The sequence below is a fragment of the Fundulus heteroclitus genome, chromosome 16 (genome assembly GCF_011125445.2).
Source record: "Fundulus heteroclitus isolate FHET01 chromosome 16, MU-UCD_Fhet_4.1, whole genome shotgun sequence".
Classification (NCBI taxonomy): Eukaryota; Metazoa; Chordata; class Actinopteri; order Cyprinodontiformes; family Fundulidae; genus Fundulus; species Fundulus heteroclitus.
In genome coordinates, this window is record NC_046376.1 from 7,760,415 (window position 1) to 7,785,607 (window position 25,193).

General features: G+C 43.2%; 1 protein-coding gene and 1 long non-coding RNA gene across 11 annotated transcripts in view; one reads left to right on the top strand and one right to left on the bottom strand.

The window, feature by feature from the left end:
* The window catches only part of LOC118566267, a 42,801-nt gene extending 27,365 nt beyond the window's left edge, over positions 1-15,436 (bottom strand). Inside the window, exon 1 of the long non-coding RNA XR_004932908.1 lies at positions 14,955-15,436. This is a non-coding gene — a long non-coding RNA (uncharacterized LOC118566267). The remainder of the gene's footprint in view (positions 1-14,954) is intronic.
* Positions 1-25,193, top strand: part of rbfox1 (RNA binding fox-1 homolog 1) — a 301,331-nt gene that overhangs the window by 252,855 nt on the left and 23,283 nt on the right. For 9 of the 10 annotated variants that reach the window (XM_036147728.1, XM_036147725.1, XM_036147727.1 and 6 more), the window contains 7 exons: positions 1,603-1,746; positions 8,122-8,175; positions 13,638-13,730; positions 15,445-15,505; positions 15,605-15,658; positions 20,271-20,403; positions 24,659-24,698. In XM_036147728.1, the coding sequence (XP_036003621.1) occupies positions 1,603-1,746; positions 8,122-8,175; positions 13,638-13,730; positions 15,445-15,505; positions 15,605-15,658; positions 20,271-20,403; positions 24,659-24,698 (579 nt within the window). The remainder of the gene's footprint in view (positions 1-1,602; positions 1,747-8,121; positions 8,176-13,637; positions 13,731-15,444; positions 15,506-15,604; positions 15,659-20,270; positions 20,404-24,658; positions 24,699-25,193) is intronic. The other variant, XM_036147729.1, reaches the window with a different exon arrangement.

The window sequence follows — 25,193 nt, forward strand, 5'->3', positions numbered from 1 at the left end:
TATAGCATAACAGTATAATATCAAAGCTTCTACATTATAATAAAGAGGTTTAAGTAATAAAAGTAAATATGTCCAAATTACATTAAGAAACACCGTTATCATTGCAACATGTCATTGAGCACCATGTTATGCTACTTTCTAATCAGGAAAACAACGTTTTTGTTGTCATATTTTTTTAACATTTTATTTATTTGTTTTATTCTATAACAAAAATGCATAAAAAACCCTGATCCCAAGCAGCCCAGATCAAAAGTCCGAGAAAAAACCAGAAACTTAACAAGATCCAGGTCCATAAGTTCCAGATCTGATGACTTTACTGATATTTTTATACCGTTTAGTGCAAAAACCTGAGAGGTTCTTCTCCTCAGAGAGGAAATCTGAAATAAGCCTGATTGGTGAATCTATAATTTCTACACAGTTTTATATAAACAAAAATAAATATAAAATAACTTTGCTATGTTGGATCATTGGTAACCATTTTGAAACGTAAAACTTGAGCAACACTTTGACACGCAATAAGAGAGGGAAATGTTTAAAAATCTGTTTCATTTAAAACAACAAAAAAACTGATCAGATGATTTTCTTTAAGCTAACTTCAGTCAGAAAAGTCCAGAGTTGATTTATACGTAGCATGAGATGTAAATACAGAAAGCAAATCCATAGTTGGCTCAGAATGAAGTAAAACACCCCCCCCCCCAAAAAAAAATCCACATTTGTATTTTCCACTGCTTTGCTTTAATTAGTGAGCAGTTTTACCTCCCGTAGAAAAGAGCCAGGCTTTCAGTTTTAATGCCAAGCTAAGCTAATTGCCTTTTGGCTCCATACTTACTGCTCGTGTATTGATATTTGCGTTTGTAATTTAATTCTCTGAAAGAAAGAGAGGAAAATAATCCCATCTTTCAGGTTTAGCTGCTCGCACACGGAGAACTTTGGCCACAGAAAAGCCAGAAAAAAAAACACAAACGTCCGTCAGAGGCGCGCGCGCGTGAATGGCGAGGATAAACGCCGCGTTTGACCAATGGGCTTTTTGTCCACAGAAAATAAAACAAGGTCCATCTAAAGAGACAAGCCAGCAGCAGGCTTGCTGAAATCCATCACCGGTGTCACACTGAGAAACAAGTGGAATTTGTCACTGACATCAGACACATCATTTATATAGAAATGTCAGCGTCGCATTCGCATAATGATGGAAACAACAACGCTGAGGGCTCTGGGCCCCGCACTCTGATGGCTGTGTGCAAACGTCACCAATAATGTGTCTTTAGTCTAGACATGTCAGGGCTCTGTGGGATCTATATCCACGCCTTTTTGTCAGGCCCTTCAATCTTCCCTGTTGCTCAGGAGCTAAGTGCAAGAGATTAATAAGTGGATTTGTAATGCACAACCTCAGGTTTGACACTATAAGTCATCGGCTGTTTATCGCCCGGGCTTTCTGAGTAGATTGAAAAATGGCAGATGTGGAGTTAAGTTAGTGAGCCAGGCCGCCCGCCCCCTCTCTGTCTGCCTCGTGCTGCAGGACCAGGAGGTACAGTGCGCCGTAGCAGCAGCAGCAGCTAATGAGCAGCTTGTGTCTTTTCTGTGTTTGCTTCCCCCCCCCGGCAGACAGATGACGTGACGCAAACGGAGGGCTCTCAGCAGCTCCAGCTCCAGCACTCAGACTCTTCAGAGAAGCAGCAGCCGAAGAGGTTACACGTCTCCAACATTCCCTTCCGCTTCCGGGACCCAGACTTGAGGCAAATGTTCGGGGTGAGTCGACTCCGGTGGGTCCGCCGGAGGCAAAACACTCCCACCAGTGACACCTGTGGCCTTAAACGGCTGTTTACAGATTTTAGCAGAACGATGCACTGCAAAAATGGAACTATTAATAAGTAAAATGTTCTTAAAATTTGTGCATTTGTCCTTGATTTGAGCAGGTAAATAAGATGATTTGCCAATGGAATAAGAATTTTGCACTTAAAATAGGAACAATTCATCTCAATCATCTTATTTCAAGTGCAGGATGTCTAATTATCTTATTTTACGGGTAAAAATGCTCATTCTATTGGCAAATAGTCTTATTTAGCTCCTCAAATCAAAGAAAAATATACTAATTTCAAGAAAGTTTTCCTTACTTTTAGTTCCCTTTTTGCAGTGCGATAAATAAGCAGCTCCGGTCACTGTTTGTACGTTCCTGTACGTCTCAAAGATGGACTCGTTTGCTCTGTCGTCAGCGGAGACGCGGCTGCACTGCAAAAACGGAACTGAAAATAAGTGACATTTTCTTGAAATTAGTGTATTTGCCCTTGATTTGAGCAGATAAATAATCTTATCTGCCAATGGAATGAGTAATTTTACCCCTAGAATGAGATAGTTAAATATAATGCACTTGAAATAAGATGATGGAGATGAGTTGTTCCTGTTTTAAGTGCATAATTCTTATTCCATTGGCAGATAATCCTATTTACCTGCTCAAATCAAGGACAAATGCACAAAATTTTAAGAACATTTTACTTATTTTTAGATCAGTTTTTGCGGTGTGCAAACCGCCTCCTGACGCGGCGTCTCAGGTCACACTGCAAAGACATAACTAAAAATAAGTGAAAATTTCTTGAAATGCGTGTATTTGCCCTTGATTTGAGCAAGTAAATAGGATTATTTGCCAGTGGAATAAGATTCATGCACTTAAAACAGGAACAACTCATCTCCATCTTATTTCAAGTGGATTATATTTAACTATCTTATTCTAGGAGTAAAATTACTCATTCCATTGGCAGATAAGATTATTTACCTGCTCAAATCAAGGACAAATACATTCATTTCAAGAAATTTTCACTTATTTTTAGTTCCGTTTTTGCAGTGCAGCCGCGTCTCCGCTGTGCGATAGTTAATGCGCTGATTGCTGTGTTGTCTGGGGAGAAAAAAAGGGTGACCGGAGCTGCTTATTTATCGCACTGCAAAAAGGGAACTAAAAGTAAGGAAAACTTTCTTGAAATTAGTATATTTTTCTTTGATTTGATGAGCTAAATAAGACTATTTGCCAATGGAATGAGTATTGTTACCCCTAAAATAAGATAATTAGATATCTTGCACTTGGAATAAGATGATTGAGATGAATTGTTCCTATTTTAAGTGCAAAATTCTTATTCCATTGACAAATAGTCTTATTTACCTGCTCAAATCAAGGAAAAATACACTGATTTCAAGAAAATTTCACTTACTTTTAGTTCCCTTTTTGCAGTGCGAGCGCCACCGTCGCCGCAGCTGTCGTCTAGTTAATGCGCTGATTGCTGTGTTGTCTGGGGAGAAAAAAGAAAAAGGCTCGGAAGATTTCGCAGGTGATAAACAGCTCAATCAGTCACAATCAGCAGCTGAACTCTGCGGGCCGGACGCCGGGGAGGAGCCTAGCGCCTCGTCTCTGACTTCTCGCGCCACGCTGGCGGACATTTCTCACCCGACGGTCGGCTGCTTCTCACGCGTCGCCACGTTTCCTGGCCAGTCGGCGATACAAATACAAAGTGATTCAGATTCAGTAGCAATAACGGATCCGAAACGGAGACGATAGCCACAAAAAACGTACTTCAAAATGTTACGCGCTAATTGGCCCATTAGAAGCCGGAGGCGTTAATTTTCGCCCGTTATGAAGACAACATTGAGCCGATGATATTAATTACCAGAGAGCCCGGGCTGTGGCTTTATAAATTGCACACAACATGGCTGCTTTCTCTCTCTCTGATATTTGGCTTTATTGTTCCCAGCTCCGGTGCGGGTCGTGTGGAATCCAAATCACCCCGTAATTAGCTCGGAGGCTTTGTGCGCCTGGCCGCCGCATGCAGATATATGATGGAAAATTGATTGCAGCCCACCCAGTCTCCCTCAATCACCCTCCTCGCTCACGCGTCGCCCCGCTCCTTCCCGTTACCTCTCGCTCCTCAGTCGCTGGCAAGGTGGAGGATTGTGGGATTGATTGTCCTGGTCGGAGCTTGGCAAAGAGATAGCTGGTCCGCTCCACCCTCTGACATGGCCTCCACAATGGGGGCCTTTGTGTGATCAGTGTGTGCAAAAAAAGCCTCATTCCTCCAGCTCTAATGGCTTCTGGAGCGCCACCGGCTCAATACGCCATTACTGCTACGCATGAGTGAAGCCCGCAGACACGCAGGCGGGAAGACGGAGGAGGTGCCGCGCCGGGCTCAGGAGAAACCTGCGGCGACAGATTCAGCGGGGAAAGGAGACGGGAGGGCCCCGCCGCCGTGGCCCCCGCCGCCGGGTTGAGGGTGCGGGGAGACCTGTGAGCTTTTTTAACGAGGCGCTGAATGAAGGTCTCATTAGGGCATCCGCAGCGGACGTTAATCAGTAATTAGAAGCTGTGATCTCTGAGAGCTGGGTAAAGTGCGCGGGAAATGAAAACACTCCAAGCGCGGAGTGAGCTCTTCGAGGAGCCCACGCTGCGCCGCTCGAGGGTGCCCTCATTTGTGAGAGACCGGGTTCTTCAGCGGCGCTTCGCTCGGCGGAGACGAGGACTCTCACAGCGTTCCCCAGAGCAATCAGGCCCCCACCGCCCCCCCGTCCCGCTGTCATGCTGGCTGCTGCGCTTCAACATGCTCTGAACACGCAGGCCGCTGCGGCCTAATTACGGGCAGCTGGGAGATATTCAGGCTAATCAAAGGTGGAGGCACGAGGGCCTTGATCCACACTTCGGAAGCTGAAGGCCACCGAAAAAAAAGGGAGCCCGCCTTCCTTTTTATTCAGGCAAAATGCTGCAGGTTCACATCTGAGGCAGAAAATATCAATGTTTACAACTCTTAGCTCGTATCGGTGCGTTTATGCTTCCTTTCAAGGCGGCTTTTTGGTTTCTAAGCGCTGCGCCTGAGCTCTGTGATCCATTTCCTCACTGCGACAAGGAGCAGAAAGCAACGTTTTCTTAAAATGAGTGTTATCTGTCCTTGATATAAACAGGTGAATAAGATTATCTGCCAACGGAATGAGATTTCTGCACTTAAAAATAGGAGCAGCTCATCTCCGTCGTCTTATTTCGAGCACAGTTTATCTAATTATCTCATTTTAAGGGTAGAAAATACTGCATTACTGTTATCACTGCAAAAACTGATCTAAAAATAAGTAAAATGTTCTTAAAGTTAGTGTATTTGTCCTTGATTTTAGCAGGTAAATAAGATTATTTGCCAATGGATTGAGTATTTAGACCCCTAAAATAAGATAATTAGACATCCTGCACTTGAAATAAGATGATGGAGATGAGTTGTTCCTATTTTAAGTGCAAAAATCTTGATCCATTGGCAAATCATCTTATTTACATACTCAAATCAAGGACAAATACACAAATTTTAAGAACATTTTACTTATTTTAAGTTCCGTTTTTGCAGTGATTGCATTGGCAGATCATCTTATTTACCTGCTCAAAACAAAAGACAAATCCACTCATTTTCAAGAATATTTGACTTACTTTTAGTTTTTCCAGTGGAGGCTGTGCAGAAACGTTAGGGAAAACACGGTTATGTATCAGCGTTTAGATGTTAAGTGATAAATGGGCCAAAACACAGGAAGCCACCTATGTGGTCACTGAACTCCAAGATGGATGGATGGAGCTGCAGTCTTGTGCTGTAGATGACATCAGTCTCTCCCTCTGGAGACTCCTCCTATTGAAGCTATTGTTTATCGGTGCTGCTGATGCAGCTGTTTATCTGTGTGTGTGTGTGGGTGTGTGGGTGTGGGTGGGGATGGGAGTGCATGAGATCAGTGGTGAGCAGCCAACAGTCCCCAGCGCCATGTGGAAATCCACAAAGACGACTTCCTCTGAAACTAATTAATCGACGCCACAAGCCCATTACACTCGGTTAAAACAATTAGCATCTGCACGTAGCGTGGGGGAAGCATTGTCTTCTCGGGCGAGAAAGGGGGCGACACGCTGGGATATAAATGCCTGCGCATGCGATCGAGCCTGCACTCCCTGCTCGAATCAGTGGAGCCGAGCGCCATATGAGACAGATGTGTGGATAGGATCTATGGAGGAACGTACAAGACGGGAGCGTGGAGGAGGAGGAGGGGGGTTGGTAAATAACTCAGCCATTTGTTTCTTACTCAGTGTGCTGAGATGGCTGCATTACCCCCTAAAAGGAGCAAGAAAAGCTAAGTTTTTGTGCTAACCCTCAGCTTCTAAAGCCCACTCCACTGGCTGCAGCCAGATAATAGCCAACTCCTCCTAACCCCTATTAGCGGCTCAGTCAAACGATCCATCCATTCCCATTGAGCGTCGACCACATGGAAGGCCCATTTCTTCCCTGTTGTGCTGAAATGAAGGCGACGCGGACCGCTTGACAGGGTAATTACTTTTAATGAAATAATACGGCCATTGCAGACAGCAATTAAAAGTCGCGCTCGCTCCACTCATTAGGAGGAACTTACAGTTTACTTTCATTCCTCTGTTTTCTAATGATCCAGAGGCAGGCCTGGTAAATAGAAAAAAAAAGGGGGCTGGAGCGCGGGCAACCGCCCCGGGGGGGGGGCCTTTAGGTTCTGTTGGGTTGGAGGGAAGTTTCCCCAAAGGCGGTGGCGACGTGAAGCTGCTGGACTGCACTGCAAAAACGGAACTATTAATAAGTAAAATGTTCTTAAAATTTGTGCATTTGTCCTTGATTTGAGCAGGTAAATAAGATGATTTGCCAATAGACTAAGAATTTTGCACTTAAAATAGGAACAATTCATCTCAATCATCTTATTTCAAGTGCAGGATGTCTAATTATCTTATTTTAAGGGGTCAAAATACTCATTCCATTGGCAGATAATCTTATTTACCTGCTCAAATCAAGGGCAAATGCACAACTTTTAAGAACATTTTACTTATTTTTAGATCCGTTTTTGCAGTGTGAAACAAACGCGGATGAGAGCACTGCAAAAAGGGAACTAAAAGTAGGTAAAATCCTCTTGAAATTAGTGTATTTGTCATTGATTTGAGCTGGTAAATCAAACAGGGTTCCTACAGCATAAGGCAAGTTAAATTCAAGACATTTTAAGACTTTTTAATGCCACTTGAAATAAAAAGTTAAGACCAACTTCACGATAAAAGAGATAAACCTAGTTGCGACAACTTTACCCAAATGTTTATTTTCACATAAACCATTACTTTGTGGCCCAGTAGACCTGTTTAAAATTTTGAAAAACATTCCATATAGGAAGAAAGCTAAAAAAAACACACAAATTACAGATATATTTTTAACAACTACTGAACGGAATTCACAAACGTTGTTTTGTTCCCTACTAAAATAAACTATAAAATCAGTTTTAAAAACCACAACATAACCAGTGCCAACTTTTTTTCGCAGCTATGGTCCAGCCGCAACAGTTTTCATTGGTTCCACTATCGGGACGGAACCAACAATGGTTACATTGAGCCATTTGGTAAATTAAAAAAATTATAATTGTGTCAATTATTTCACTGTTTGGTAAGGATTACAAAAGTAAAATCTATTTATGACCTGGTAACAATTTTAAGACCTAAGAAAGATTGATTTAAGACATTTTAATGCCAATTAAGGCCTTAGTTTTATATTACAGAATTCAATGCCTTTTAAGACTTTTTAAGGATCCGCGGGAACCCTGTCAAACTATTTGCCAATGGAATAAGATTTTTGCACTTGAAATCAGATGATGGAGATGAATTGTTCTCATTTCAAGTGCAGGATGTCTAATTATCTCATTTTAGGGGTAGAAATTCTCATTCCATTGGCAAAAAGCTCTTATTTAGCTGCTCAAATTAAGGAAAAAATATACATATTTTAAGAATATTTTGCTTACTTTTAGTTCCCTTTTTGCAGTGAGATGCTGCGAAACGATCAAAGATCACGAGTTCTGACAAACGTCTCGCTTTCGTCGCTACAAGTCCAGACGCATTAAAGCGGCGGGCGGCGATGCGTTCTCTTTTAAACCACGCCAACAACCTTCAACAACTGTTTGCTGAGCTAACAAATGCAAATTGACCACCATTTCCCCACAAAAGTAACATTTCCATGTTGCCTTAATGGTTTCTCTCTCTCTCTCTCTCTTTCCAGCCGTCCTCCTCATGAATTCACAGCCAGTGAAGCTTTCTAACGCCATCTCTGCTCTTCTGTCTTTTCTTTTCTCTCTCCGCAGCAATTTGGAAAGATTTTAGATGTGGAGATTATCTTTAATGAGCGAGGATCCAAGGTAAGTGAACTAGAACGCCAGCTGCTTCATTACCATGTACTTCTTCTGTTTCCTAATGATGGCATTAGTGCGGTGTGTACATTGGCGGAGAGTAGCCGCCGTCTCTAAGCCCGGTCCTGGAGAGCCGGATTCACCCGGGCCTCTCGTCCTCCATCTCCCTCCCCTCCCTATTGTTTTTCGTTGTTTTGTTGCAGCTCTCGCACAAGTTGTGAATCATTAGTCCTGTCAGTCAATTTATTATTGAGCTGTTTCACGTTTCGCCTAATCCACCAGCAGGCCGCGGGTCCTCCGGCAGATGGGATTGAACCCCGCACCTTCAGGGACCTGAACCTGCTCCAAACCCCGGGCATCGACTCAGACGGGTTCACGTTATTCAGATTGATCACGTTTCTGGTGAAACGTAGGGCTTTAGCAACACATCCGGCTCCCGTCATACTTGTTGAGGAGAACAAGACCAGATAGAAAGCTAGAAATATCCATTTTTATTCCCCGCACTAGAGTATCAAACAGGCCAAACTGTGTTTTAAAGAAGCTGTAATCATTGCAGAAATCCAGCTTCATGTTAGGCCGCTCCAGATATCGTGACATGTATATTCTCTCAAAGGCCAAACAAGCTGAGAAATTTCCCCCTTTTGTTGTTTGCAAAAAGAAAAAAACTGTTTCATGAATCAGAAAATCTTCGTTCAGTGCAGAAATATCAGAATTATCCGGTTCACGCTTTGACTACAAGACCTGAAACTTTCCTTTACTTCCGGGCAGCATTCACTCCTGGGGAACCGTAGAGCCACAGTGAGAGTCGTCTGCATTGTACATGGCTTTGCTGCAATCCCTCATACTGAGCATGCATGAAGCGACAGTGGGAAGAAAAACTCCCCATTAGCGGGAAGGAAAACCTCCGGCAGAACCGGGCTCAGTATGAACGGTCATCTGCCTCGACCGACTGGGGTTACAGAAGACAGAGCAGAGACACAACAAGAGAAACAAAAAAGCACAGAAGCACACATTGATCTAGTAATCTGTTCTACATTAGATGGAAGTAGCGGGTGAGCCGTCTTCTCTGGATGATTTCACAGTTAACAGAACGCCAGACCAGGTGTACCTACTATGAAGAAAAAGAGAGAGAACAGAAAGTTAAAGCAGAAATGACGACAGTCATTTCAATGTAATACAATGCAAAACTGGAGAACAGTAGAAATCAGTAGAGTGAGAGAAATAGACCCTGATGTCCTCCAGCAGCCTAAGCCTATAGCAGCATAACTATAGAGGTAGCTCAGGGTAACACGAGCCACTCTAACTAGAAGCTTTGTCAAAAAGGAAAGTTTTAAGATTAGTCTTAAAAGTAGACGGGGTGTCTGCCTCAAGGAACAAAACTGGGAGTTGGTTCCACAGGAGAGGAGCCTGATAGCTAAAGGATCTGCCTCCCATTCTACTTTTAGAGACTCTAGGAACCACCAGCAGACCTGCAGTCTGAGAGCGAAGTGCTCTGTTAGGAACATACGGGGTAATCAGAGCTCTGATATATGATGGAGCTTGATTATTAAGGGCTTTATACGTAAGAAGAAGAATTTAAAATTCTATTCTTGACTTAACAGGAAGCCAATGAAGGGAAATAAGATTGTTTGCCAATGGAATAAGATTTTTTTACACTTAAAATAGGAACAACTCATCTCCATCGTCTTATTTCAAGTTCAGTACATCTAATTATCTTATTTTAGGGGTAAAAATACTCATTCCATTGGCAAATAATCTTATTTACCTGCTCAAATCAAGGAGAAATACATTCATATCAAGAAAATTGTACCTATTTTTAGTTACCTTTTTGCAGTGCAGGGACTCAGCAGGGCCGCCACGAGGGTCTTGCTCAGAGACCCCGAGTGGCAGTCTGTGGGATTCAAACCAGGGACCGTTTCAGGACGCGAGCCTTTCTCTAATCGCTCGGCCAACCCCTCCACACAACTACTCCCTGCCTACCAGGGAGTTTTCCTGGCTAGTTTTCATCCTGGGCCCCCAGAGGAGCAGAAGCAGCCCCAGAAAACAGTTGCTGTTATGGAGACGCTGCTTCAGGCGTCGGATCCGACTCATTAAAAGCTGTGAAGTAGTTCTACGTTAGCGCCGGCAACAAGCTATGAAGCAGGTGTGAACTTAGCTGCTCGCAGTATTCTCACAGCCGTTAGTTTGTTTTTATTCCTTATATCGACATTTTCTTTAATCCAGTGAGTAATATTTAAAATGGCTTGGATGAGTCCAACCAGGCCTTTATTAACAGGTCAACAACTGCACTGTCAGAGGAGGGGCGTCCTTCCTTTATACTTCAAATTAAGAGTCTGCAACACTCATGGTGTGTTGGAATAAATTAAAATATCTTTGAATAATTGAATAATTAATTTATTTCAGTAATTGAGTTAAAAAAGTGAAATTCACATTTGTAAAGTCAGTAAAATGTTTAATTTAATACAGAATATGGTGTAAAAAAGGTCTTTGTTAAAGGAGATCCATCTATCCAAGTGCGTCAGGGGAAAGTTTAGTGGAAGGAAAACACGGTTGCATTTCTTCTGGGCTTCCTGAACACCTGAGCAGAACCAGAGGCTCCTCCATGCCGCGCAGCACCGATACAGGAATTCATGCAAAAGGAGCCCAGACCCGGTACCGAGAGAATATGCTGTAGGGACACGTTTTATTATCAAAAATCTTTTTATTCATTAGTCTATTGTAATATTTGGACTTTCTGATAAACTGGATTCTGACTTTCATTGGCTGAGAGTTACAATCAGTAACAAACATTAGTGATTTATGTCACTCTGTGTAAATCAAGTAGTGAAATAAATTACCTTTTGATGATATTTTAGTTTATTCAGACGTTTGTGGATAAATGGGGTGTGGAGCTACAAAGCGTTCTCCTTCACATTCGGGACTTTTAACATCACACTGCAAAAACGGAAATTAAAAAAAGTCACATTTTCTTGAACTTGGTGCATTTGTCCTTGATTTGAGCACGCAAATAAGATCATCTGCCAATGGAACGAGTATTTTGATCCCTAAAATAAGATAATTAGATAAACTGCACTTGAAATAAGATGACGGAGATGAGTTGTTTCTATATTAAGTGCAAAAAATCTTATTCCATTGGCAAATCATCTTATTTGCCTGCTCAAATCAAGGCCAAATGCACTCAGTTTAAGAAAAGTCTACTTATTTTTAGTGTCGTTTTTGCAGTGCAGCCAACTTTTCTTTCTCCAGACTTCAAGTTGACAACAAATATGGCGTTTAACTCTGTGAGATGTCGTTACGCGCGTAAAAGTTTCAAAAGTATTGAGGGTTTTTTCCTCACAAACAGGACGTGATGTGTCTATTTGTTGAATAAATTAATTTAAAGGAGCCAGATGAAGGATGAAGTTGGCCTTATTTTGCATTTCTTCTTGTTATAAATAAAAAAAAATCCAATAATAAGACCAAAACTAACAATGCGCTACTACCTTTCTCAGCACTTTCTGACTTCCCCTTCTTATGCGGCGCTGGAGCGCGAAGCTCGCCGGTTCCTGCTCAGGTTGTTAGTCTTTATAAAAAGGTCACAAATATGCAGATTTATTTAAATAAGAAGCAGCTCAGCATTTTCCCGCACATGGAGCTGCTGTAGTTTTAAGCAAACAGAGCTGACGCCAGGAAGGCGGTGGTGTTGGGGGAACATCTTCGGTGGCGGATTAATTCGTGTCCATCGCCGGGTTAACATTAACGCCACTCGCCGCTTTAAAACTCATCTATAATAAGCATCCTTTGTAACCGTGACTGGATTTAACCCCTGAACGTTGCTCAACGCGGATCACATCAATCAGAAAAGACAATTTGAGGCCCCGGGGGAAAGCGGGAGTAGCTCGCAGCCGGGAGGAAAAATGGCCCCGGCATCGAGGCGTTGCTGCAGTATCAGTCTCCTAACCACGTAGCAGGACAGGTGAAGCCTGCGGCGGCGTGAACAGCCGAGTGCTACTCATCCAGCTGTTCATTTAATAGAGTGTACTAAGCTCCACGGCTCTCCATTCATAAAGGCGACAGGCTCCCTGGCTGGGTGTTGAGGCATGAATACTATTGATTCCCATTCATACCTGGGAGTGCTTTTAGGCGGGTATACGGGCACGCGGGGAGTCCAGGAAACCGGCCCAGGCCGCCGCTGCTCTCAGCCCCTTCTGCCAGACAAGATTGAGCACCGGATAAACCTGCCTCCTCCGCCGTAACAAGCATTTATTGTTTGTGCCCCACAAAGCCATTACCCATGATGCCTCTCTTTCCCTCGCGCACTCTCTGTGCTATATAATGAACCTATCAGGCCATTAATAAATAATCTATTTCCTATGAAGCTTTGGCAATTTGCATTCAATATGTTTGTCTCCGTTGAAAAATGGTGCCTCCACTCTCTCCTCTTGTAAGCTAATTATTTGTGCATGATAAAAAAAAAAAAAAAAAAAAGAGTCGGGTGAGTGTCCAAAGGATTAATTTTGCCCTCAATTCCTTCTTTGAATTTATTTCTTTATCTACGTTTCCCCCCCCCCCCCCATGGACAGGTCCCGTGTTATTTATGCTGGAAATAGCAGCCCGGGGATCCTGTGCATGCATGCAGGATCACACCGCTCGCCATCTCTCACATGTATTACATCCTCAAGCAATTATCAGGCAGCAGCGGCCGTGCTCCCCGCTCCCCTGCACATACCTCCAGAAAGTATATATATAGAAACTAAAGGAATGGGACTTGTTTGGCCAGAATATCTTAATGGCTGCACTACAGAGCTCAGGTCCAGTATCCCAGTCCACATAACTCAGCGACGTGACAAACCCCCCCAGGGGAGCGAGGCAGGGAGAGAGGGTGGGGGGGGGATGGGATGGAAATGAGAGGTTGGGTGTATTTTAGTCCGGGGTCTAAAGTCAATATCGTCTCTCTGTTCGTTAGTCTTGATTTCTAGTCTCTGTTCAGATGTTCCACCGCTTAGAACCAGTCAGAGATCAAGTTAATGTTTTTTTTTATTTTTGTGTTTTTTTTTATTCCTGCCGGCTTCTGCTCCTGTAGCCTCAAACGCAGGGCAGGCTGGAGGAGCAGCCATGCCGTTTGGAGCTGCGCAGATAATTAAAGCACTATTATGGCAGCCAGCAGCGTTTTTTTTTTTTTTTTTTGCATTCGGTGCTTCCTGACATTCAGCCGTGCCACCGCAGCTGTGCCGTTTAATTGGGTAAAGCGGGCCGGTTTGTTGGTGTTGCTGTGTGAGGTCATGTCACTGTTCTCCTCTCTTCCTGGGATCTCTCTGTTTGCTGTTTCCTGACGCCTCACTAACTGCCTCTAATTAATCTGGCTGCTTACAACTCCACTCCGCCGCCGCCGCCGCTCACCACCTCCTGTCTTCTCACCTCTTTCTCCCCTTTTTCTCCCCTTTGTGTGTCTCCCTTTCTTCTCTACCTGACGGCTAACGTGGCGCTCTCAGGGCTTTGGGTTTGTAACTTTTGAAACGAGCACAGACGCCGATCGCGCACGGGAGAAACTAAACGGTACAATCGTAGAGGGACGCAAAATCGAGGTGCTTCCATTTTTTTTTTTCACCTATTTTCAAACATTTTTCTCTTCTTCCTGCCTGCTGTGTTCTCAGTTTACCTGCTAATCCGAGCATAAGCATGAGGCTAGCACGTGTGCGTGTGTGTGTGTGTGTGGATCTGGTTGCATGCATGCATAATGGTGCGTGTGATTCGTTCTCAGTAGGATGTGGGATCCATACGTGTCCACCTGGACGAGCCCGTTGTCCATCATCACCTGACAAAGCAGAATGAATGCATGCCATCAGCCTCTGGGCTCCCATCAACTCTGCATCCCCTCCAGTTAATGTTGCCTGCTTTAAAATCTGGTTTTGTTGACAAAAAGCCCCTCAGTCACTCCCATCGGGTCGATGGGAGAAACCTCCGACCGGTCGAGTGTTTTTTTCCTTTTCTTTTTTGGCGTATGTTTGGTTGTTCAACCGGTTGCTGAGACTGGAAGATGGTCCTTTTTTTTGCTTAAACATGTAGGGTAATGATGCATGCGCTCATCTCTTTTTCTTTTCTTTTTTTTTAAAACAGCAGAAATAGTTCTGATGGAAAGAACCATTTGCAGTCCTGTGAAAAAGTGTTTTCCCTTAAAGATTTCTTCTGTTGTTTTTTTCGTCCTTCTTGAATGTTTCAGATCGCAAAACTAATTTTAATATTAGACTAGAACAGTGGTTTCCAACCCTGGTCCTCAGATGCCCCTGTCCTGCGTGTTTCAGTTGTCTCCTTCGTGACAGACGCCTTAATTAAATGAATGAGTGATTAAGAAGCTTCTGCCGCCCCTCACAGGTCCTGCAATGATGTGAATCAGGTTTGCTGCAACAGAGATGCCTAAAACATGCAGGAAAAGGGTACCTGAGGACCAAATTACAGTAAATACAAAATGTAGTTTTCAAAAAGATGATTTTATTCATTAAAAGTAAGCAGTTGTCCAAACCAACACCTTATTACTGCAAAATCAGAGCCTGACTGACAGCATTAAGTAGACTAAAATGTGTAATAAAGCTAAATATCAAGGCCCAAGCTGTAAAATTCAACAACAAATGAGAAAAAAAGTCTATTGGTGCGTAAAAAAACACTTTCTAGGGCTCTGGAACTGCTTAGAACCGCATTGAGAACCATTATCCACACATGCAGGAAATATGAAACACTGGAAAACCTTCCTTTCATATTTGGCACATAATTAAGAAAAGAAAAAAAGAAGAAAACCATTCTTGTGGTCAAACCTGGTATTGTGAGGCTGCCTTTCTGCTTCAGGACCAGCACACGTCATTTAAATCACTGAAACCAGGAGTCCTGCTCTCTGCTGGAAGAAGAATATCCATCTGTCAAAAGAAAAGAAACCAGGTTTTGGATGGCTTTACGAAAAAGCTCGACTTAAATCAGCTTTTATACCTGGAAACCCTCCAATGCGCCTAAATAAAAACTATTCGGCGAAGCAGAGAGGGCCAGAGGTATCATGATGCCAGTTAATTGATATTAATTGATAGATTTTCTTATTAGAATTGGTTTGATCTGAACCAGGATCCGTTCAAAAGACTTATAAACAGAAGAAATCTGTTTGTTTGTTACGTTTTATTTTTGGGAATGTATTTTTTTATTTTTTTTAGTTCCTGTCGGTTTCGCTGCTTGCTTGTTGGCCCCCGGCCTGAATGTTTTCGGCTCGCGTTGTTAACGCCTGCAATCACAGGACGCGTGTTCTCCTGCTCTGAACAGGTGAACAACGCAACCGCACGAGTGATGACAAACAAAAAGGTGGCCAACCCTTACACAAACGGTGAGTGCTCAGCTGACCCCCCCCCCCCCCCCCCCCGCCCCCGGTCAACAAATCCAGCTCCCGTTGTTCTCAGACGTTTTTATTTTTCTGTGTTTTCAGGCTGGAAGCTGAACCCGGTAGTAGGAGCCGTCTACGGGCCTGAACTGTACGCCGGTAAGAACCGCTTTTCTCATTTCTCCCAGCACCTTTCCACCGCTATCAGCCTCAGCCAATCCCAATCTGACCCCCCTACCCCCCCAGAATTTCTACAATCGGGTTCATCCTGAACCGACTGAACATGAAATTCGCCGTGAATCAAAGTGAATCTGAGGGGCGGCTCCGATAAGCGGTGGATGATCCAAGCTGCTCTGAGTGGCTGAGGGAGCCTGAGCCATTGTTTGCACAGTGTGCAACTGTAAGGCTAAAAAAAAAAAAAAAAAAAATGATTTCAAGAGCAAGCGCCTCTGCAACTGTTATCAGATTGTGGAGGCTGCTGCTGTGGATGGATTTGCCAAGTGCACCAGATTGACTTTTACAGAGCTAACCGAATAAGGGAGATTGAGTGAGAGATATTGTTGGCACCCACCCCGTCGAAGGCCGCTATTCCTTCTGGTCTCGGTAATGGAGGAACGAGATGAGCTCAGTGGGGTTTTCCCTATCTCTCTCTCTCTGCCTTCGACATGCCAGCTTTATTGCTGTATGTTATATGAACCCTTTGCATTTTAATGAGGGGGAAATGGTACTATTTCATTTGGAAGAAGTGCTGAGCACATCGCGCCACTTTAACGGCTTTCCTTTCTGCTCATTAGACTAAAATCTGTTCATTCCCCGGACAGCTTTACGGCGAACCTCTAAATAACTGTCCATGACAGAAAGCAGTCATCTATCATTTTTATTTCAGCCCCAACCCCTCACCCTCATCCAAGCCTCCTCCCCTTGCCTCCCGCTCACCTCCTCCTCCTCACCCCCCCTCAGCACGCCTTTCATTTCAACATCTTCCTCTGATAATTATTTATGCACACAAACATGCTGGCTCCTTTTACGGCCTCAAACATCCATTTTGACACCATCAGGAGGAATTTCCTCCAAACTAGAGATCCTAACGTTACACAAGCCCAGCGTTCATGTTGCCGCCCCGAACACGTGTGCTCGCCGCTCCGCCGCCTGCCCCGTTTTCTTACGCTCGGACCGACGCAGAGCAGCGTACAGAAATAGATAACCTATGTAGAACACAGACACTAATGCATGTCTCCTCTTCCATGCACGCTTCCTCTCTGTTTTCCTCACACAGACACACACACACACACACACTCTTCCCAAATCATCTCATAAATCAGAGGGAGTGTGGTCCACCACTCCAGGCAGGGGAAGCAGGAGGGGCTGCGTGATTTATTGGCTGCTAATTTTTCAAGTCGTCTTGACATGGCGCTGGAGTTTGCCAAGCCTAAACGACAACATATGCTTGCCAGCTGGGAAGATGGGAAACATAAATAAGAGATACATTTCTGAAACCAAACCTCCCTGATGTGTGGAAAACTTCTTCTTTTTATGTAAAAATAATAATAATAAAATAAAAAAAAACCCTAGCCAGGACTCGCAACGTTGCCGTTTCTCCATTTTTCCTGGGATTTTATTCATTTTTTTTTTTTAATGTCGCAGAATTTTCCCCAAATCGTCACAGTTATAGTTAATATACTTTCAGAGGGACTAAAATGGGATATAAAGGCGATTAATCACTGTTTATCAGTCCTCATTTCTGTGCAGGAGATCAGTGAAATTGGGAGCCATAAATCCTGGCTCGGTGACAGCACACTTCGTCTCCATTCGTCCTGGCGCTACAGGTTTATTGTCCTCAAAACCCATTCAGGAGAATGACGGATGAGAGCCTTACGCCGGCTCCCCGCTCTTAACCTCTTCCAGGGTAGATTGGCTCCTCCTCCTGATTGGAGGAGGGGAGCGGGGAGCACCTGGCGGGGTCTGCGGCACCGGCCCCTGGCTCCATATCCTCCTCCAACTGAGGGTTCCCAATTAAAACGAAGAGAGCTGGCAATAAAAGTTAGCGCTGGCACAAATTATGGTGTGCAGTAGCTGGTAGGCAAACAATAACTGTGCTTACCTTTCCCCCTGTTTTAATGTGCTCTAATGTGATTTTAAACTCCATAATTTATGCAGAATGGACTCAAATGGCCACGGATGAACACATGGGTGTGGCGGCAACGCGAGCGGGGAGCGTGAACCGCTGATCCGTGCTCTTTGTTAACGGAAATTATTAATTACATAAGCTACACAGGGTTTTTATATTAGTTCTGATTTTATGATTCATCAACATATATCAGACGCAGGTGTCAGAAAGGCATTAAAACGGGGGAAAAAAGAAAGATTAGGACAACTAAGAAGTCCTCTGAGGCAGATCTGCATGCAGCACGCATTGCACTGTTTAGCTCATTGTAATATAATTGGCAAACTTTTCTTCATTACTGGTGTTGGAAGCTTTCAGCGCCACAGACAGCTGTCACTTAGAACTGCCGTCATATGGCCACCCCCCTCAGGCTACCACTCAGAGGCTCTCCTCTGCAGCTAATTCCAGCAGAGACAGGAGATGAGTGGCTTTTCACTCACCAATTCATATTTTCACTTACCAAGGTGGAGTTTTTTTTTCTTGAGGACTTGTGGAAATCTACCAGCTGTGTAAATGACAAAAAAGAAAAGGCTAATTGCCATCTTAATATATGTAGACAGATCCTCTCATTGTTGGAGTGTACTTTAGGGGGATAATTAAGCTCCAGACTCTTGATTAGATTAAGCTGTTTTGGGTCCCCAGTGCGTGGATTAAATGCTCGTGTGTTTTTTTTTTGTTTTTTTTTGGAGCAGGAAGTATTAGAGAGATCAACCTTGTGGAAAATCAGATCTTTCTTTATGGGAGCCGGTTATGACCCCATCATTGGCACAGAGCTGGATTACCCCAGGTCCAACTGGCTCTGCAGGTATTGAGCTCCCCTCAGGTTGACACGTATGACATATGAGGTGCAGCGTGACCCCGCCGCCCTCCGGCACATAACTCATATTTTCTCCGGCGCCCCTCCCGGAAAAAAAAAAAGGTGTTTGACTTTGGTGGCTCGACCAGGTCTGTGCCGCGGCTGTTGTTGCTTTTCACGCGCTTACCAAGGTGTGACAGTGTCTTTGATTTATGGGTTATTATTGAAGCAGTGTAGCCTATCGCCAACTCATTATGAGTTTACGTTCACATACATCACCGCATGCAGATTGCATACAAATTTTTTTTTTTTTTTAGAAAAGAAAGGAAGAAGCATAATTTATTTTTCTTTTGGAGGTGCGGGCAACAAACACCTCAGAACGAGGGCTGGATGTGCCCTTTAGCTACTGCATTTTCTGACGTCCATGGCTCCAAAAAAAAAAAAAAGACTAATTTAAATGTCAAGGTCAGCACTATAAATCACTTTTGGGGGGGCACTCGTTGGCACAGCGGCAGTAAACAACGTGGCCTGCGTGTTAGTGGGTGGGGGCAGCGGAGGCGGGGGGGTTACGCTGGGCGTCGCCCGGCCAAATGAGATGCAAAGTTTGAATATGTGTCTGGATCCACTAATGGAGCATGATGTTAATGGTAGAAGGCATTAAACCTGGCTCTCTGTGTTTTTAAAAGCGCCCGTAATCTGTCTCTCTGTCAGCTTTATCCAAGCGGCGGTGCTGCGGCGGCCATTGTTCATTACGGCGCTCAATGGTTGCAACCAGCTGCGGGGGTTAACGCCACACACACACACCGAGCACGCGCGCGCGGCTACAGCGGCTCCTCGCCACAAACCGGTTTTGTTTTAGATTGGATTCATGCTATTAACCCCGCGCCGCTCACCCCCAACGAGATCGGACGACTCCGGGTTACGGCGCGCTCCCCGATTGGAGGCGTTCAGTGATGAAATTCGCTCAAAACGCGTCATGGAAATGAGTAAAGAAGAATAAGGTGAGGGCGAGGGTGACAAAAAGGGGCGTTTGGTGAGGATGAAGAATAATGGTGCTGACTGTTTTTTGATGGACTCGGGTGCAGGAGGAGGGAGAAGGGGGATGTGAGGGAATTACAATTGCAGGAAGAGTGGAGGAGACCAACTTAATCATGTCTGGAGATCAGTGTGTTTGTATGCACCTCTGCAGGCTCTAATCAGACAGCCACCGGACTGATTGAAGGTTAAACGGAGACCCGAAGTTCCCATTAGCTGTCCTCTAATCTCTCTGTGACCATTTTGTCACAACAACGTTTGCTTTTCACCCCAGGTTCCCCCTCTTCGTCCCCCTGTCCCTGCAACCCATCAGGTTCAGAGATCAGCTGATCGTTGGTCACTTCCCAAAATCTAATCAGGTCGTCTTCCTCCCTCCCCCCCGGCTCCTGGAATCAGCCGTTACCCCACATGCGCTCCTCTTCAATTTGAGACCAAACTGCGCAAACGCCGTGGTGCGAAACTAGTGGTATTGCATCCATTAGCCGCCCGGACTTCAAGGCTGCCCCTCGCCAGGCATCAGGGAGGAATGCGTACAGCAAATGTGGATCCTTGCTGAGTGCGACACAAAGCAGCGAGCTGGGGAAAAAGGGGAGAGTGCTCGATGAGGCGCACCTAGAAAAGATTAAATCTATTGTTTCCTTGTCTTCCACATAATGCATTCTGTCATAGGGAAAGCAGAGCCACACGTCTCTCTCTAATGTATTCTGTCATAAGGTAAGCAATGCCAAGCCGAGGATGTTCTCTGAAAGTCATTTTCTCTCCTGCTTCCTCCGCAGTAACAGGGTTTCCCTACCCTGCCACAGGCGCTACGGTGGCCTACAGGGGTGCCCACTTGCGGGGAAGGGGACGGGCTGTGTACAACACATTCCGCACAGCTCCACCACCTCCACCAATCCCTGCTTATGGAGCGTGAGTATCTGCCCTTTAACTTTCGAGTAACACACTACAAAAAGAGAACTAAAAATAAGTAAAATTTTCTTGAAATTAATGTATTTGCCCTTGATTTGAGCAGGTAAATAAGATTCTTTGCCAATGGAATAAGCATTTTTACCTCTAAAATAAGATAATTAGATATACTGCACTTGAAATAAGATGATGGAGATGAATTGTTCCTATTTTAAGTAGAGCTGTGCATAAAAATCGATACAAAGATTAATATCGATTTTTTTAAAAATGATTTAAAACCGATATTCTGGCTTTCAATATCGATATACCTCCCAACACCTAGGGGGCGCTATTGCAGCCTAACCTTCATCCCTAAAATCAGACGTTTTTGGTTTCTGTGATACATTAAATGCATTGAACCAAATGCACTTTGTTTTCCTGTTAATATATCAGTGTTCAATAAATTGAACATAAATATAATATTTGGCTGGTTTTGTTGATTGAATGACTTTGAGCATTTGAAAGTAATAAATATCGATATTGGAGTCAAATCAAATCAAGGTGAGCTATATTGAGAATCGTATTGTATCGCGAGCTATGTATCGAAAATTGTATCGAATCGGCTAATCTTAGATGATACCCAGCCCTAATTTTAAGTGCAAAAATTTTATTCCATTGGCAAATAGTCTTATTTACTTGCTCAAATCAAGGGCAAATATATTCATTTCAAGAAAATTGTACTTATTTTTAGTTCTATTTTTGCAGTGCAGGCAAAAAGTTTTTTTTTTTACTCAGGTAATTCAATTCAAAATGTTAAAGAGGGATACATTTTTTGACATAGACAGCTTTATTTGCCATTTTGTATGCACAAAGTGCATACAGAATGAAATTTCGTTTGCATACAGCTTGAAAAAGCACAGTAAATTGCACTAAAAGCATTTATTTATTTCATTTTTCGATGCTTCTAGCTTACTGCAAATCAAAACGTCTAATTCTGTTCCTCAGAAAAGGTGTTTTGATACAGAAATGTTATGTTAGGCCCTACACAATTAAAAGAAGAACTGCTGGTGTGACAGTTCTCCGCCATACAGTCATTATGTAAGCCAAAAAAAAAAAAAGATAATTGATTTAATTCAAAATAAGTTAATGGAATAGAAGGTTTAGTGGAAGGAAAAGGTGTGTAAGCAGCAGACATATCTGACTGTGAAGATCACACTGCAAAAACACAACTAAAAAAAAATCAAATCTTCTTGAAATTGGTGCATTTATCCTTGATTTTAGCAGGTAAATAAGATAATTTGCCAATGGAATGAGATTTTTACACTTAAAATAGGAACAACTCATCTCTATCATCTTATTTCAAATGCAGTATATCTAATTATCTTATTTTAGGGTTGAAAATACTCACTCCATTGGCAGATCATCTTATTTACCTGCTACAATCAAGGATAAACGCACTAATTTCAAGAAAATGTTACTTATTTTTAGTTCTGTTTTTGCAGTGCACAAGGCCTCAAGGACCTGGACTTAGAAGTTCTGAGCTGTATGCCGATCCTTATCCATTTAGACTTGTATAAGTAGGACCCAGGATCTTGTGGTGTACGCTGAGGTGAAAATGGAGCCAGGGTAGCCGGACTACAAGTGAGAGAACCTGACAGCTGCTATTAAAGCTATCTGGGCTTCCTTGGTCCCTCGGCGCATCCATTCCTGCAAAATTAGTCCAAGAGTCCAGATACCGTACGATCAGAGGTGGGCAGAGAGGCCAAAAATTTTACTTTTAAGTAAAAGTGAAAAGTAGTCAGCCCAGAAATTACTCAAATAAAAGTAAAAAAGCATTCAGTTAGAAGGATACTCAAGTACTGAGTAAGTAATCATAACATCGGATGATTTAATATTTAAAAGTTATGTAATCAGACTGACTAAAATATAAGGTTATGTGCAAATTATGGTGTTTTAAAGACAAAAGATGCACTAAAGACAAAAAGACGTTTCTAAATAATTGTTTCAACATTAAACTTGAAAGCAATACTTACAGCAGTTAATGTGTATCCAGTATGATAAAACAGTGTAAAGTACCTCCAATGACCATATCTACTGTTTACTGTACGTTCATCTGACCTCCAAATGGCTCAATGGTCTCAGCAGATAGAAAATAACATTAAAATAACAAAGATTGTGTACAAATAAGAAGTCTCACTTTAACATAAATTAAAGGTTTTTTTCTCTCTGGAGCACTTTTGGTGAAACAAGCTTGTTCTTTATTCATAAAGTTACTCGCCAGAAAATTTACTGAAGTAAAAGTAAAAAAGCATTCAGTCAGAAGGATACTCAAGTACTGAGTAAGTAATCATAACATCTGATGATGTAATATTTAAAAGTTATGTTATCAGGCTGACTAAAATATAAGGTTATGTGCAAATGATGGTGTTTTAAAGACAAAAGATACACTAAAGACAAACACACTTTTCTAAATCATTTTTTCAACAGTAAACTTGAAAGCAATACTTGCAGCAGTTAATGTGTATCCAGTAGGTTGAAATAGTGTAAAGTTCTTCCAATGACCATATCTACTGTTTACTGTACGTTCATTTTACCTCCACATGGCTCAATGAGCTCAGCAGATAGAAAATAACATTAAAATAACAAAGATTGTGTACAAATAAGAAGTCTCACTTTAACATAAATGAAAGGTTTTTGTCTCTCTGGAGCACTTTTGGTGAAACAAGTTTGTTCTTTATTCATAAAGTTACTCCTCAGAAAATTTACTCAAGTAAAAGTAAAAAAGCATTCAGTAAGAAGGCTACTCAAGTACTGAGTAAGTAATCATAACATCTGTTGATTTAATATTTAAAAGTTATCAGGCTGACTAAAATATAAGGTTATGTGCAAATGATGGTGTTTTAAAGACAAAAGATGCACAAAAGACAAAAACACGTTTCTAAATAATTGTTTCAACATTAAACTTGAAAGCAATACTTACAGTTAATGTGTATCCAGTATGATAAAACAGTGTAAAGTACTTCCAATGACAATATCTAATGTTTACTGTACGTTCATCTGACCTCCACATTGCTCAATGATCTTAGCTGATGGAAAATAACATTAAAATAACAAAGATTGTGTACAAATAAGAAGTCTTACTTTAACATAAATTAAAGGTTTTTGTCTCTCTGGAGCATTTTTGGTGAAACAAGTTTGTTCTTTATTCATAAAGTTACTCGCCAGACAATTTACTCAAGTAAGAGTAGCGATAGTTGAATATTAATTTTACTCAAGTAAAAAGTAAAAAGTACAGTGAAACTACTCCTAAAAGTACATTTTGCTAAAAAAGTTACTCAAGTAAATGTAACTGAGTAAACTAGTTACTACCCAGCTCAGCGTACCATACAGACATATTCAGCTGAGCCACATTTCTGTGAAAAAGATGCTTTATTTGGTCAAAGTAACATTCAAACTTTGAGAGAAACTGAATTAGCCGTAAGCCAGAAGCACCAAAATTAACAGAAACAAACACGATGAATCACACCGCAATAAATCTACCAGTTTCAGTTTTTTTTTTTTCGATTGAATTACTGAACAAATTACTTTTTAATGATTTTCAAAATTCTGGAGAGGCATTTGTACTGGAGCATAATTAACGCGACAGAAGAAATGCGACCGTCTTGCGTGCCGTCTTCCTCCGCATGTCCACGTTTTTTTTGTCCATTTGTCAGCGTGACAATGCCAGAGTGGGAGCTCAGAGAGTGGATTAGCGGACAGATCTCGCCGGACTGTGACCCGGCCCGGTTCTGATCTGCCGCCTCTTATCAGCGGCGGCCTGTGTGGCCGTGAGAGAGGTCTGGCGGAGGCCCGGCCGAGGGGCCCGGCGTGGCCGTATCTGTGATTAGATCTGGATCGGTCTCACTGCGGAGGGACTCGCCACTGAAATGGGAACTAGAAATCCACCGGGGGCCCTTCGGTACCAGAGGCAGCTGTTTGATTTATACGGCGGAGTCATGTGACAGAGCTTGCCTCCGCTGCTTTCTATTGTCCTCCCCCCCCTCTTCCTCTCTCCACCAGCAGCCCCTCCTGACAACAACCGCAGCAACTGGAAAGACAAACAACTTTAGCAGAGCAGAAAATTGGACAGGGATTTGAAATGGTTGCACCTTTCAGTTTAACGTGTCATTCATTATTTGTGGTCCGGAGCGCCGCCAGGCTGGCAAAAAAAAAAAACAAAAAAAAAAAACCTGACCTCAGACAGAGCTAACTCCTCTTCTCCTGTTCTACAACTTCACAGGGTGGTGTACCAGGATGGCTTCTACGGCGCGGAGATCTATGTGAGTACAGTCGGCTGCTCGGTTGACACAGAAGTAAAAGCAAAAAAAAAAAAAAGCGAGGCTCAGCCCTGGAGACAAAAAAACGTGATCTCCTCTCGCCCGCCGTCGCTGCCAAGCCGGCGTCGATTAGGCCTCAGTGTGCCGTGCCAGGAAACCCGACAACAAAATTTAAAACCCCCTCAGCTCCTCCCTCCTATGATCTCAGACTTTGGCAGCGAGGCAGACCCTGACTCAGTGTCCTAAGTCAAGTTAGGTCGCTCGCTCCTTTAGATGTGTCTCCTGTTTGGTGTTCACTCAGAAGGGCTTGGCTGGGATATCCCTGCCCGCCCCAGGGGGGGAGGTCTGCGTGGGTCTGAGCGGAGCCAGTTGCCCCCAGCAATCACCGTGAGGGAGATAAGAGGAGCAGCAGATAAAGGGATTTGCCGTCCCTCTGGATCTGTCCGTGCAGGCGGGGGTCACACCAGAAGCTGGCCCGGCTGCACAGAAGAGCACCGA